Genomic DNA, 16,987 nt, shown 5'->3' on the forward strand with positions numbered 1-16,987 from the left:
ACCTCGGATTTGCCTCAATGTCTCCTTTGGTCCAAAAGATTCCATTGACACCACAATTTTTCGCCACCTGTTCTTGGCTAGCATCTGGTTTCAGACGCAGTATTCATCAATGGTGTCATTTCTTGGTTTTAATGCCTTATCTTCACTGATCTTTTAATGACTTGTCTGTGCTGTCTTTTTTTCTGAGGTTTATCTGTTGTTTTTTATTGTATTACTTACACTTAGGCTTTCCAGGATTTGCCTTTCAGCTCCTTCCTGTGACAGCTCCTCTTGGTTTGCCACTTAATGGATGAAGGTACTGATAATCTTGCAGTTTAGTCCCTTTCACCCCAAACCAACCAACCATGTCTTGAAAATGACCTATTGTTCTCTGTTCATATCTGGAACAAGCTTGGTCCTTTAATTGATTAACTTCTGATGGTTTTGTTTTCTGATAAGAGTGGTGACAATTGTAATGGATATTTTGTACATTTCAAAGAAGAGTCTGACAGGTATTTAGTTTTCTTTTCTCGTATCCATCTTCTTTCTTGTGAAGAAGAACAGTTGCTGCATTTATTTAAGGAATTTTTTCCTTCTGCAGACTTTCTGAAGTAGTTTTGGTTGTTCCTTTCATGTTACTTTTCCTCTTGTTTTAATCATTTTCTATAGGTGTCTGTGTCAGCAGTTGACATGAATGGTCACATAGTCAAGGTGCATTTTCTCTATATGTGCCTAGAAGAAAAGAAATTTTTGACTGTGTTTAAGAGCTGTACAACAAAAGATACAGAAAAGACTATACAATCCATAAAAAATAATGTGTAGTGCAGTGTGATAGAATGGAATGTTTGCCTAGGTAATAAAAGATTTTTCTAAGGTAATAACACATCCTCTGTCTGCAACAATAAATTAGTCATTAAATGGTGGTCACTCCTATGGTCATCTGAAATATGCCAAGGTGAAGCTATTATATAAAAAAAGTTTTGAAACAGAATTTGAAGAAGTTATTGCTCAATCTCTAATCTTCATATCATTATGTTTTTAAAGGTGTTCAAATCTTTTCTACTAACCAGATACAAATTCTCACACAATTCATGTAAAAAGTTCAACTAGGTTTTCAGGAAGACAGTTTAATAATAAAAGCTATAAAGGAATAATAGAGAACACTGGCTGCTCTGTGGATAAATAAAAAACAATCACAGGAATTTTCTATGACACGGCAAAGGTATTTAATAGTGTGAATTGCACTATTGACCTAGAAGGCATGGAGTCAAGGGAAGTGCATTGGAGTGGATTAGGTACAATCTGCCATAAAGAAATCAAAGGGTAACTGTAGAAGTCCCCCAAGGTTCAATTGTAGGCCCAGTTTTCTTGTTCTTGTATGTAAATGACTTACTTATTAATATAAATTCTTATTCAGTACTTTTCAAGGATGATGGCATAATGATCATCCTTTTTTAAAATTCATGTCAGAAGAACCAGTACAAAGAAACACAAAAGAATTGTATAGTGCATTAAACACCTTACTTAATGTAAAGACTTATGGGTAAAAATGCATAACATTACACTATGAATGATCTAAAACAGGCAACCTCAATACCATTTGAAGCTGTAGTAGATCTCTCTTGGTGCAGGATGTAGGACAGAGACAACAGCAGAGCAAGAGGTCCGCGGTTTGCATTTCTCCACAATTGCAGTCGGTAACAATGACTGCAAATCCCCGGTTTGAGACCAGTGAGGATCATTTGCAGATAGTATTTTCCACATGTCCATTCTTGCTTTGGATGGAGTAATCTGCAACATTTTGTTGGTTTTCATGAAGTTTTCCTGGGCCTCACCCTCTGAATGGTTGATACATAATCATTCAATGGTTAGCAGGGCTTGATGATTAGTTTCTTCTTTCCACACTGAAAGCAACTTCTTGACAGGTATCTGGGACAGCAGTACTTGCCAGATGATATACCTTGGAAAGTAGTGTAGGCTACAGAAATATAGTAATAAGCAGCAAATCTCATTCAGAGTTTGTTGACTTGTTGGATGTGTGCAAATCTGTACCCGGCAGGATGTGGATGTTATGCAATGAAGTATCAGTATAATAATACGAGTATTCTTAAAGTTCATGGGTAAGAGGCCCTTGTACTAACTGATATCTTCCAGGGATGTTATTTATTATTTCCTCTTTCAGCCTTGTGTTATGGCAGTACACCAGTTAAGGTTTGATCAAGTGTGACACCTAAATATTGTGGATGTGGTGTAGCATCCGGATGTACTCCTTGACATGAGACACTCGTTTTTCTGTATATTTAAGATGGAAAGTACACCATTGGGTTGTAACTGTTTTTGGTCGAAGTTGATTGTTATTGTAATAAACACTTATATTCTTTGAAGCATCAGTCAGGTGACCTTCCACTTCCGCAAGACTTTGCTGGAGTTGCCAAAGCCAGATCATCTGCATAAAGAAAACTCCTGGTGTGCTCATGAAGTGGCTGATCATTAGTATAGGTGTTAAAAAGGGCAGGGGCCAGTATGTTTCTTTGTCATCTGTTATGGAGTAATTCTTCAATGAATTTGATGCAGTAGTAGTTCTTGGTAAGCTCACAGATCTCCTTCATCAATACACGATAATTGATAGTGTCGTGAGCTCCTGTTGTGTCAATGAAAACTACACCCCTGTAGTATTGGTGTACTCAGCCAGTGCAGCGTATCTGTTCAGGTATGTGTGGGGGGGGGGGGGGGGGGGCATGCAGGAGTGCCACAAGTTCTTGAAATCAGGAAATTTCAAAACGTGTCAGGGAAATTTGGAAAAAAAAAGAACACTGGAAAAATTTTGTTTTTGTCTCAATATATGAAATGGTTTGTTTGCTGAAATGTCATGCATCGTCGCTGGCTGGGCGCAGCTGGGAATATGCACCACTTCTTCACCCCCTCATTGTTACTGCTTCTCTCCTACCTACCACTCCCCTCAGTCAGTGCTGTCAACACTTCTTGCAGCTAGCCTACTAGCTGCCAACGAGAGGCAGGGAGGCATAAGGAGCGTTTTGTTTGGATCTGATTCTCAGAGATTGTTGATGCAGCAGCCGGAGGGTGGTCATGTGTGCATGACTTGTGTCTGAGTTATTGTGTAAATGTTTGTGTGCTCTCATTTTCGGACAAAGGCTATGGCCAAAAATTTAGTTGTGACAGTCTGATTATCTTCTCTATGTGCCTGTCTGCAGCTCAGCAATCATCTTTACTGTGAGTTGCTACCCATCTTCATTAGTATTGATTCTCAGAGTATTTGCACAAGTTATCTGTTGCATACATTGATCATGGCAGCCTCACTTCATTAACATGCTGTCTGGACACGTGAATAGTTGGCCACACGAGTGGATTCTTGCAATGAGCCAAAACTGCAGGCCATATTTGCAGGTATCTCTAACGTATAGGGCCTGCCAATCTGAAGCCCATTGTTTCCCACTAATGTGCAGACCATGCCCATCAGATGTAGTCTCATTGATCTGTCCACAGGCCAGGTCTGTTTGTATGTGGCATAATGAGGTGGATTTTCATGGTTTATCTGTGGACCTATTACTGAGGTGCTCCACAGCGGGTCAGAGGCCGTGGGTGATAGGTTTCAGGAATTGTGACTGTCTCACTGCAAGTACATTGTACAGTGTGGTGTTTTATAGACATTTTATTTATTGTTGTACATTTTGCCACTTTAAAAGTGGTTTATATACTAGAAAGTATGGATGATAAGAACAAGAAAATTGTGGCAGTTGCTGGCGGTTTGTACACTATGTACTCATATATTTCTCCACCTAAAAACAATTCATTACAAAAGATGTTGATGTTATTACTTAAGATTTTTGCTCACACGGGCGAGAAATAGAGAAGTCCTTACATTTTTTGTCAACTTATGTCTTTACTTACCTTTGAGAGCTCACAATTTGTCAGGGAAAAATGCTAAAACTGGTCTGGTAATCAGGGAAATATCGCCGCTCAGGATTAGCCGAGCAGTCTTAAGGCGCTGCAGTCATGGACTGTGCGGCTGGTTCAAGTAGAGGTTCCCAACGGAAGTTCGAGTCCTCCCTCGGGCATGGGTGTGTGTGTTTGTCCTTAGGATAATTTAGGTTAAGTAGTGTGTAAGCTTAGGGACTGATGACCTTAGCAGTTAAGTCCCATAAGATTTCACTGTGTGTGTGTGTGTGTGTGTGTGTGTGTGTGTGTGTGTGTGTGTGTGTGTGTGTGTGTGTGCGTGCGTGCGTGTGTGTGTACTCTAGTGTAAAAAAAGATTTGCGAGAAAGCCAACATGTTTTCATCTTGTGCCTGTTGACAAAGCAATGCATCCAGTATTCAGCAAGTTTTTACCTTTTTCTCCTAAATACTTATACCTGTAATAATGTGCTTTTTGAACGCATTTTGCATGCACTTGGTGTTATAATAAAAACCTAAAATGCACAATCTGTTTTTTAGTGAATTACTGATGGCTCCACCAAGTGCTGTAAGCCATTCAGCAATGTTCTTTCAAAGATTGTATATAAATGATACAATAGTGACATTGTGCTGCAGCTCTTAGCATCTGGTGGTGGTTTACCTTGCTTCAGAATGGATCACACATGTGATTTCCTCTAGATTTTAAGGAATGACTTGTTTTGAGGTAGTTACTGTAGAGTTGAAGGATCTGTTGTCTTGCTTCCTTTCCGAAAAAACTTAATTTGTTCATCTGTGTCATCAACATCTGCTCCATTGTCATTCTAGGTACTGTAAGTATCTGTGTGCAGTTCAGGTATGCTAAAGCTCTATATCAGTTCATTAGTTTCATCATGATTTATTTGACATACACTGCTGGATAAAGGCCTCCACACGAATTTTCTATGCATTATAGTGCTATATTATATAAGTAGAACTGTGATATTTTGGGCTGTATTGGTATCACACTGATAGCCAAAATTGGTGTTATATTTTTATTATATTTCACCTTAATCTTAAGTTCTCTAAAACATTTAGGTGTGTTGTTTCATGTAAACAGATTAAAATTAAACTTTGAGAAAACCCTAGTTATGTAATTTAAGAATAATTAATCAAGAACAAGTAAATTCTGAATTATTCATAAAAATGTGGAACTGCGGAAAATGGATTACAGCAAAGTTATCAGTGTATACCTCGAGAAACATCTATCATGGGGCCTACGTACATAATTTTTTTAGAAAATAAATTAAACACTTCGATATTCACAATGTACTATTCAACATGACTACCAATAAGACCAAGAAAAGTAATGTATCATTATATCTGAATCAGTTGTAAGATATACAAAATTATTTTTTCAGATGAATTCAATTAATATATCATAAATACTCATGCTGTAGAAAAAAATAATTAGAAACATGTAATCCAAACTCTATAGATTCATGTCATCTACTATTAAGAGATCAGAAAATGCTGTTTCTCCATTGTACATTTTGATCTAATTAACATCATACATCAAAACACAAAATTTATGTGAAGATAAAATATTGCCATTGCAAATATATAAATAGTAATAAAAATTTCATGCTTTCAAGTCAGACATTAAAGCTGTGTGCTCAAACTTCATAATGCATGTATATGAAAATATATAACAAATTATCGGGATGAAATATTCAGTGTTTGGCATTAGGAATGCTGAAGAAGACACTACACAGTTTGTTATTATGAAGATGCCACTATTCCATGCAGGAATTTCTGGTTAATACTGTAATATTGTAAACAACATGTAATGTGCGTATTGTCTGCTGAAGTTCAAAATTTTGGTATTATTCTTGTGGTCTTCAGACAAAGACCGTTTTCATGCAGCTTTGTACACTTCTCTAATTTCTGAAAGTATCTAATCTAATAATAATAATAATTATTATTATTATTATTGTTAATATTATTATTATTATTATTATTATTATTATCATCAGCCATCATCTTCATTTGTCCATAATAACATCATCATTTTTGTAGATTTACAATGATGGTATCATGCCATATAAAAGATGCACATCTTATACTATTTTATAAACACTTACCACCACTAATACACTGCAGTATGTAATGCAGCTTAGAAAACTTTGAGCGAATGTAAACACCTTTCAGTTAGCAACTGTTTCAGGTTGCCCTTAAAAAGATTGCCATGGAGTTGCTTTATGTTATTTGACGACCTATTATAGAACTGACTTCCAGCTCTAAGTGGATTGTGTCCTGTAGCTCTCTTCTTACTCAGTATCCTATGATAATCACACCTGGTCCCTGTGTTGTAACTGTAATGTCTATGATCATTACACTTCCATCATAAGTCTCTTTTACAAAGATTATAGACTTGTGGACAAACAGTGAATACATTGTCAGTGAACTATAATTTTCTGCATAAGTACTCATCTATTTGAACCTACTTACTGCAGTTAAAGCTTCAGCTTCATCACTGCCAAAATTTTGTCCCCCCCCCCCTCCCTCCCCCCCCCCCCCTCACACACACACACACACACACACATGCACACTATTGTCCATTACCAAATTAACCATTCCGCAGAGCCTCAGATTTGGTGCTATTAACTTGAGTCAGCTTGTACTGCAAACCTATCTTCTAAGTTGCTGTGTCAATATTGGCTTGCATCTTCCTACATTTCTCCGGACTCCCTAACTGATGGTTCAAATGGCTCTGAGCACTGTGGGACTTAACTTCTGAGGTCATCAGTCCACTAGAACTTAGAACTACTTAAACCTAACTAAACTAAGGACATCACACACATCCGTGCCCGAGGCAGGATTCGAACCTGCGACCGTAGCGGTCGCGCGGTTCCAGACTGTAGTGTCTAGAACCACTCGGCCACTCCGGCCAGCCCCTAACTGATCTTCACCTTCTTCTGTAGATAATTTAGTTTACTATTTTGCAATCATGACTTATTAAACACTTATGGTTTGGTAATACTCACACCTTACAGCGTGTGCCTTTTGGATAACTTTGAAATCTGAGGATATTTTGCTTATTTCATGTATAACATGTATCAGGTGGAACAGCTCTGTCATAATTGGTTCTTCCAATGAACTTGATAACTCTTATTAAGATTCTTATTTTTATATGAATCTTTAACCAATGTTCCAATAATTGTAGTAGTTTAGTAAGCTAATTAATAAAAAATTTGATGAGCCTCTTTTGTTTATAGGAACCTGTAACAAGTGTTTCCAGTAGACGTACCAGAATATTGATCTTACCCTGTCACATATAACATTGTCTGAGCAAGACTTTTGTGGAGCATGCATAGATGAGAGAGAAATAACTCCTTAACCAGAATTTAATAAAAATAAAATGAAGCTCTTGTATCCATAGTTAAACGAGGTGGAGAGATCATCTACAGACATTCAAGAAATGAGTAAAACGTCACACTTCAGAGTGTGCGCTGAAAAGTAATGCCCCCATTTTTTTTTTAATTCTGTTCTGTAATGTTCTTATGTCATACACATTACTTGGTCAACTTTCCTGCTTCGCTGACACAAGTTGCAACCCTCTGCCGCTAGAGAGCTCTGAATTGTAGTGTGTAAAATGGTGGAGCACAGGTAGTGTGTAACATAACTATGTTGGTGCATGAGAAACATCATGCTGTAATCCCTCAGAAAACTGATAGCATGAATTCAAGAGTTTTTCCACAGATTGACACCCTCTTCTTCAGCTTGACAGTGCCAAACCACAAGCAAGCACATGTGACATCTGCAGTAATCTGACACATCGGGTTCACTGTCATTGATCATCCTCCATACAGTACTGACATGGCTCCATCCAATATTCATCTATTTCCATAACTTAAAGAACACCTTCAAGGACTTCACTTTGATAGTGATGAAGTGGTACAAGCAGAGATGATGGTGTGTCTCCACTAACAAAGGCAAACATTCTACAGTGATGCTATCTACGAAATGGTCTCTCATTGGGCAGTATGTGTTTGTTGTCAGCTAGACTATGTTGAGAAATAAATATCTAGACATGAAGGAAAAAGATATAAAATGTTAATAAAGTTTGTTTTATTTGAACAGCTTCAAGAGTTTTCATGTAAAAAATTCAGAGGCATTACACCCTCGTACAAGGCAGTAGAAATTATATATAACTTGATATCCTTGACTATTTCTGTTCCACACCATCTTTGATGTAATACTGTGAAACACTGGCTACCTATTATGGTGTACATTCACTTACTAGCATAGTAGTCTTGTACATCAGTAGTCTCATACTAGGTTCTTCAATTCTTACTGTGAGTCTTCTGAGATCTGGCCAGAGGTCATAGTGCAGCATCTTAGAAAGATGCATAGAGTGTTACAGTTGCATGCAGTAAGTGGAAGAGAAGACAGCATACTCTGGTTGCATCCATAGTGCCGTTTGTAGGAAGCCAATGAGCCCTGGAGAGAGCAAGGCTCACTGTTGTGTGCTGGCAGCCTCTTTAAATATATCTTCTTACATGGGGGTGTGAGTGTAGCACCTTGTGCAGTCAACAGAGGCACCGTTGGTATCATATCCCCCCCCAGACACAAAAAAAATAATAAAACAAAAAATTGTGCATTGTCATCGCATAGTGTGGATTTGGGCAATGACAAGAGGTAAGCCTGTGGCATGGTGAAGCTGATGGAGTTGGTTGCAGCCCTATGGCAGATAGTGCCAACTAACTCTTGTCCCAACATTCTCCTTGTGAACCACCAGGAACATTTGCCAAAAAACTGGAGGTAGGCTGTCTATCCAACAGCACAGGCGATGCTGCTGAGCACAATGAAGGCTGTGAGGCTGATACAGGCTCAATGTCCATGACTGACACTGCTACGAATGGCGACAGATGTGATGGATGCAGCTATGGCTGTGTAAGTTGATACAGGTCTACCTTCATGACAATGTCATCTGTTGACCCATGTGTCCTAATCTCAGGCCCTGGCATTGGCTGTGTGGCAGCAGTTTGGTACACAGAAAGTGATTCTGAAACATTAAAATCCATGGCAGAATCACAATAATCATGAAATCTAAGCTGGTTTTGGTATCATCAGTGGGTGCTTGTTTTGCCATGAATGGTATAATGAGCTCGGCAAGTCGTGTTAGTGATGACACCAGATTCCCCATTGTGATGCTTGTTATAAACATTATAGAAGACTTTGTCCTTCATGTGGAACTTCATTGCGAAGTTGGCCTTTGAAGCAGTGGTTACAGGATGAAACAGATGAAACGAAGTGCGATGACAGTGACCGTATCATAACTTTGCTGGTGCAGCATGGTGAAAAGGCAGAGTGTAATAGTGGCTGAGAAACAACAAAGAGCACATACCCTGGCATGAGGTTTGGACATCTGAGTCCTGAAAGTACGTACAAAACATTTGGTTTCACCCTTCAGTTGAGGATAGAATGGAGTAATTTTGATATGTTGAATCCCATTTTGTTGGCAAAATTGTTGAAATTCCAATGAAGAAAACTAAGGTCCACTGTCTGAAATGATTGTTTGTGGCAAGCCTTCTAAACAAAATGACAGAAACGAGTGCTTTTATAGTGCTAGTGCTAGTCGCTGTGTTAAGCAGAATGACAAATGGATCCAATGGATGTCTATTGAATGTGTCAATGATAATTAGCCACCATGTGTTCTGGAAAGGACCAACAAAATCAATGTGCATATGTTGCCAAGGACTGTCAGGCCGATGCTAGTTGAAAAATTTTTGGCACGGTGCTGCCCGTGGCAGTGAGCTGTCATATTTTTAATCTTCTTATCAGGACTGACCATGTACAATGCTAGCTACTTAATTTTAGTGATTCCCCAGTGTGCTATACATAAAAGTCTCAAAATAATTTGCTGAAATTATATGAGAATCATGACTTGGATTTGTTCAGTAGGATTATGCAATAAAATCATGTTGTTGGAAAGAGAAAAGCCATTGCAATGAGCATGTTATTAGCATACTACTGTACCTGAAATTGATTTTGGACTTCGAGGCCAACCCACCCAAATGTAGTTCTTGAGCAGCTGTAGTGATTCATCATGTTCAGTAGCTTGGGGGACAATCAATGTGTAAAGCTTGCAGTGCTTATGAATCAGTTGATCAATTTGAAGACAAGAAGCCTCCAATGCCTAAAATTCTGGATCACATCCCATAGATAGGTGAGACAGTGTGCCTCCCTTTGCATGATGTGCTGTAGGGCAACAAAGAATTTCATATTAATAACTGGAAAGAAGTAGTGACTAATAGCAGCTTTTGTGTTGTACAATCAGGTACATCTTTTGTTTAATGAGCAGTCAATGGCTTAAGATCAGTCACAAGAAAAAGAATTTCTGGTACGTAGATACTGATGAAATTATGTGCTGCCCTAAATAATTGCTAAGTCTTCCTTTTCCAGCTGACTGTAGTTGAACTGGACCTTATGGAGCTGTCTCTTAGCCACGTTTTAGCAGTGATCATTCATGCAAGCAGGCAGCTTGTTAGCAGTCAGCTCACATAAAATGCCGCACAGTGGTTGCAGCTAAATTGATAGAACATATGGCTGCTTTCAAAGTTGCTCGCACCTTTGATAAGGTAGGAAATGCATGTGACAGTACTGGAATATATGGTAGTGGAAGAGTATATGGGACAGGCGATGTATCTAGATCTATTACGATGATGTAAAATATGGGGCAAAGCATAGGGAGTAAAGGTGGAACAGGGATGGACAGAGATGTTGCATAAATTGAATGGTTGGTGGAATACTACCGTGGGAGGCATGGGGAGGACATTTCTCATTTCTGAGCACAGTGACAGGTAGTATACAGAGAAGCCCTGGTAGAGAAAGTGATTCATTTGCTCCAGTTCTGGGTGGTACTCATTCACTAAGTCGGCACTGCTTTGTGACCTGTCAGTCAGTATGTGGGAGATGGTGTGTGACTGGAGAGACAAGGCATAGGTTGTTTTATCTGTACTGAGAAGCTGTCCCTCTCCAAATATTCCAAGGGTCTAGCCAAGGACTTCATAGACCGAAATCACCCTCCCTACTTTCTCCAGAAACAAATCTCCTGCACCATGTGTTATACCATTGTGTGCACATACTGAAACAGCAGGGACATAAATTGCAGACCATTATCAGCAACAACTTTGCACAGAAAACCATTCATGCCATAGAATTTGGTAAAGATCAGCAGAGTGTATTCTGAGTTGTGGTTATTAGCACACTACTGAAACAGTAAAGTAAAATTAGTCCAGTTGTTCTGACTAACCTCATCATTAACTTGACTCTTCATCAAAGCAGCAATTTTCTCAGGTTTGGGGAAAAAAATAATCACTGGCAGCCAAATCTGGTGAATGTGGAATTATTTGAAGAAATACAGCAACCAGCCGCTTTTTGTTTAGCTTGATCTATGCCAAGACTTGTTTTGGGTCTTCACCTATCTTCTATTGGTTTAGTAACATTTTTGTCTTTATCACTACAGTGTTCTTGTCAATTACATTTTGTGTGATGCATCTATCTTTTGCTCTGTAACTTGTAGCTCCTTTTCTTTCATTTATATGCTTAGCACATACACTTTTAACTTTATTGTTGCAGGATAGCATTCACCAAATGGCCAGTTTATGTGTTTGTTAGCTTTGAAAAATAATTAAATTAAAACCTGAAAGACATTCTGGTTTAAGTAAAGCTATATAAAAAGAGCCTGGGAGCTGTATTTCTTAAAGTAATTTAATCCTCTCTCACAGAGCTCAACAAACATTGCCATGGCTTAGTCACTATGCCAAGGTTCTTCTTCATACAGGAATAAGAGCACTTTTGCAACAGTGATGTGCACATTATCATGAAGGAACTGAAATTTCTTCTGATAAATTTAGTCTAAATAGCAACCTTTATTTTGACCATTAAATAATACTCAGCTGAGCTTATGGTACAACCCGTATTGTGGTAATCTATGAGCAACATATCTTTGGAATCTCAAAAGATAAACTGTTTTCACCTTTTGACACATTTTAGCCTTTTGTCACCATTTGTTATGACTGATATTTCGTCTCTGACATTTAATGATGAGTCCTAATTTTACACAATGTTATGAAATATTGGGAACACATGTATGTGGTTTACAGACGTAACCCTGCCACACAAAAACTTTATAGTGGCCACAACTCCATGTAAAATGTGTCATATTGATTTTTTAATGTCCAGAGCAGTGAATGCAAAATCACACTTAAATTCAGCTGCCAGCTGAAAAATTCTTTCCTGTTGAATCTAGCTCCTATTTTATATTCATGTGAGTTAAACACTGTAAAATGCAGTTCTTTATCACAGTATGTAATTCAAATACATAAAAGATATTAGTACAGGGTTGTTCACAAAATCACCACAAAAAGCAGATAAGTATACATCTCTGCAGCTTCAGAGAATTTCAGCTGAAGATTTATACTTCCCTAAGCCATAATATTTTGGTCACATGCTTGCTGTTTCTTTGTCAGAGTAAGAACTTTTAAAACATCACTTCTGTACCATGTGTATTGCATGTTATTTCATCTATAATCAGAGTGGAATAGGATATATCCTAAAGAAGAATGTATTTCTTTTCTAAGGTTGTAAAATCATGTGGATTTTTGGTTGTATTGACTACGGTGTATTAACTTTTAGCTGCTATTGAGTTGTTGTATGAATCTAAGCTTTTTATTTTTTCTCTGACTTAACACCTTGTTTCCAGACAAACAATAGTACCATAACCATTGAGACATGAAAATTTTATTTTTAATATTAGCTCCATGTAGCTTATATTTAAATCTAAGACAAGGAAAAAAGAAAATACGGCGAGAAAAATCAGACAACTTTAATTCAGTTTTGATGTTTTGCTGCAGGATCGTGGCATTCTGGCACAGTCATTTGGAAAACAGACAGAAGTGGGATACATTTTGAGTCTTGGCGTCAGCAAAGCTCATCGTCGTAATGGCATTGCATCGCTCCTGCTAGACAACCTCATTTCTCATCTTACAACACTGGAGCATTCAGATTGCAAGGCAATCTTCCTGCATGTGCTGACTACAAATTCAGCTGCCATTCACTTTTATGAGCATAGAAACTTCAGGTAAATCAGAAAATAATGCCTAACATTTCTTGCTGTAATGTCATATACCTGCTGCAATGCAAAGAGGTCCTTTTTTGTAGTTAAATAGTCAATGGTGGTATTATAGATTGGCAGGTTTGTTAAATTTTCGTAAGTGATTGATGTGTCCAGTAAGAAAGAAACAGTCAGTCCAAAACTGTTCCTCTCCTTTTTCATTCCTTCAACAGCTGTACATATACCCTACCCTTTTCCTTCATTATGATGAAGGAATGTTATAGTATTCCAAAGGCTCAAGACCCAGATGTATTTCTAAATTTGTGTATGTGATTCTGCTCGTTTTTGCTATGATTAAGTACACACTCCTCTTCAGTATCACATATAGTTAACAACAGTTTTTTTACTTTGATTTTCAAAACTGTTTGCATTTGCATTTAGTGAAGCGTTACAAGCAAGAATATATCTGGTAAATTATTACTGTCCAAAAGTTAGAAATAAATTAGTGTTACCAATAAATCAGTTACTCGAAATAGGAAAATTTGATTTAATTTTTTAAAATGTCATTTATCAAATTCCTAAGAAAATCAGACCTCTATATTTTCAGCAAATTATCAGAATAAGAAAATTTGTTTTTAGCAAGCTGTAAAATAATGAGAATTAAAATTTTATATTTCTGTGTCTTCTTTAAGATCATCGGGAAAGAGGAAGATTCACGTGCATTTGCATTCACAAAATTTGGTTTGAATATTTTGTTAGCCTCTACTTATTGAAATCTTAATGTATGTCCATTTATCATACCACGAGAGTTGTGTATCATCTAAAAAAATTTTTATCAGAAGGCACAAACCAGTCTCCTTAGCCCCACAGCTGTCATTCACTTTTATGAGCATAGAAACTTAAGGTAAATCAGAAAATAATGCCTAACATTTCATGCTGTAATGACATATATCTGCTGCAAAGCAAAGAGGTCCTTTTTTTGTAGTCTCAGCAGTATAGGAAAAACAACAGATGCTGACAAACATTGCCAATCAAAGGGCTGCTGTACTGTACTGAAGCCTAAATTCGTCCAGAAAACATATGAAAAGTCAAAACAGCTAGTATATGGTAACCCATTGTACCTGTGTCTTTGAAAACATTCAGTTTAAATATACTGATGCCCATGTGTTACAAAGCTGCAGCCATCGCCAGAAGATGGCCCTCAGTCAGCAGAGATCTAAATGTGATTATAATGCTACACAACCAAGGATTGTTGATCTTAAAAGCATGAACAAAATACAGTGTCTTGCATGTATTTTAGTTTTGTAACGGTTGAGTATAAGATCACTTCTCCGAAGATATTTCACTACTGTAGGATTGTGGTAGTAAAATTTTTCTTGGATAAAGGGTGCTGTAGATCTTGAATTTGAGAATCAAAATTTTCATCAGAGTTGTTGACTACATTGCTGAGTTGTTCAGAGATAACCATTAACTGCTCATTTCTGAGACAAACATTAATTATTAAAGAAGTAAATTAATGTTTCCACTCTTAATTATGCTTTTCCTCTGTTTAATTACTGATACTTAAATTTTGTATTTATTGTAATGTAAATCTCTCAGTTCGTTTTAACTCAAATACGTTACATAATCTTTCATATTAACCAATTGTCATAAGTTGATAAAACCAAAGATAACTTGATACCCAAAGTTGGCCATCGTATTTAGACTCCAATTTTAATTCAAAACTGTTAATGTTTCACAAAATTTTACTTCTATTAGATAACTATGTATAATTTCAGGAAAAAGTTCTCCAGTAGTAACTCAGTAGATAACCACTGAATAAGTTTTAACACTTCACAAAGTTTTATTTTGTGTTCTTTATATACTTGCTACTGACCATTTATTATTATGATATTTTAATTGACAGAGGCATGTAATCAGACATGACTTAAGACATACTAAGCTTTGTTGATACATCATTTTAGTAACATCTTATATATTAAATTTGTTTTAATACTCAACAACAATATCTTGACATAGTTGGAAGCATCGCCTCACATTGTGTGGCTGTTGACTTGCCGAAAGTTGGCCTGGCTTCTAAAAGCCAGCAAAGCAGCACCAGAAGACATCCATTTGGTACTTGAAAGAAACTAAAAACCTGCACTTTTGTAGCATTTGCAAAACACATTTAATGTAATAAAATTGGTAATCATTAACTGAACAAAAGAACATAACCTACTGTACTGTATATTATGAGGGTGGTAAAATTCATAGTGAAACGGCTTCCAAGTTGAATCACTATATGGTGTAGCTATCTTTGTTAGTAAAACATATCAGACATCAGTAACCAGTAGTAGTTGGTAGCTATCATCCATTTGAATTGTGATTCATACCTCACCATCACCTTGCAAGCAGTTGCCGTAATAGTGCATTTGCCACAGGATAACGATATGTATCCTTTAACCTACTATCTAACAGTGCTATAAAATAAAATAAAATAAAATAAAATAAAGAACTTCTTTCTGACATCAGATATGAACTCCAAACAACTTCTGGAGGTATTTCCCAGACAATGGCAGATCATTTTGCTAAGTCTAGTACTGCTGAACTTCTAGTCCCAGCATCCCATCACCACCAAGCATCTGCAGGACGCGATGAATTGGACATCAGTTACAGTGATTCAGTATCCTATAACTACCTAACTAAAGCCCTTTTAGAACTAGGACGAGACATGCTGCCTTATGCAAGACACTTTTTTTCTGTTTTTTCATCCAGACATGTTTCGGTACTTTTTGTGCTATCTTCAGTGGATTATTTTTTATTTTCTAACTGTAAAATTGTTGTTACATATTAACATTTAGTGAAGCTTTTGGTACATAATATTTACAATTGTATAAGGCAGAATTCCTCTTCCTATTTTCATAGCAAGTATGGACATAACAAGAACAAGAAGAACTGTAACACCACAAGATGATCCTTTTAGAACTATTTGATACAATGTTAGAGAAGGCAATAATTCATAGATGAGTTTGCAGTTGTTTTGTTCCTCCTCCTACACTGCAACAGTAATGTATCAGTTGCAACCACAATAACAACAACAACAGCAACAACAAATATCAAATTGGCTACAGCTCTGAGTGTTCATTTTAACCATTCTTTTTGTCTCTTTAATTTATGTCTTTTGCAGATGATGAACACTGTCCTAACTTCCATAGATTTGAGAAAGTTTCTGGGTCTTAGTCTAACGGTTTGGACGACTTAAAAGTGTTGAAGTATGTATGCAAACTTCCACTTCTTTAATGAGATGACTTACTTGAGATGTTCGGCCGACCTTCCTTGCTGGTTAGCCTGCCGCTGCAAACTCTCTTTCTCTTCTTCTCTGAAGTATGTTGCTAGTTACAGGAATTTCTTAAGACTTTTGCTACTTATAAAAATAAGTATACGTACAAAGTTTCATTTGATTCAACTAATGACGTATATTTCAACTTCAGACATTTTACAAAATCCCACTCTTCACATAAATAAACATTGGTTAGTTGTCTCTCGTGTGTCGAAACGCCAGAAACAAAGTTAATTTACCTGTAAGAGAAGGTTGGCTTAATAACCATGTCATTTCTCAACATGAATCTTAAGGCTAAGACAAAAGGTTCTTTTTTTTCCCCACGTTACTATAACAATAGTCAAAACACAGTTAGAACAGAGTAGCATAAACACTCCATGGTTCTTCTGTCCTCTTTCACTAAACTTCCATGGATCGACCGATAAGTACTTGTCAGTGCCGTTCAACCACTGCCTCTACATTCTGCCCACGACTCATTTCCAACCTGCACACACAAACATGTGACGCGCAGTCAGTAGGATTCCACTTCCTCACACTCATATCTAAAATCCGATGGTCGTCACTCTGCCCGTTAACACAGAATGTTAATGTCCCTGGGGGATGTATGACACCGCCTGAATCTTTTCAAAAAATGAGTTGGATGTACATCCCCGTCTGGCTTAAATTTAGGAAATTGCCTG

The 16,987-nt window shown here is 37.2% G+C and overlaps 1 protein-coding gene across 2 annotated transcripts in view; it reads left to right on the forward strand.

Moving 5' to 3' along the window:
* Positions 1-16,987, forward strand: part of LOC126252716 (N-alpha-acetyltransferase 60) — a 112,511-nt gene that overhangs the window by 38,816 nt on the left and 56,708 nt on the right. For both annotated transcript variants that reach the window (XM_049953618.1, XM_049953617.1), the window contains exon 4: positions 12,789-13,015. In XM_049953618.1, coding sequence (XP_049809575.1) covers positions 12,789-13,015 — 227 coding nt within the window. The remainder of the gene's footprint in view (positions 1-12,788; positions 13,016-16,987) is intronic.

Source organism: Schistocerca nitens, chromosome 4 (genome assembly GCF_023898315.1).
Source record: "Schistocerca nitens isolate TAMUIC-IGC-003100 chromosome 4, iqSchNite1.1, whole genome shotgun sequence".
NCBI lineage: Eukaryota > Metazoa > Arthropoda > Insecta > Orthoptera > Acrididae > Schistocerca > Schistocerca nitens.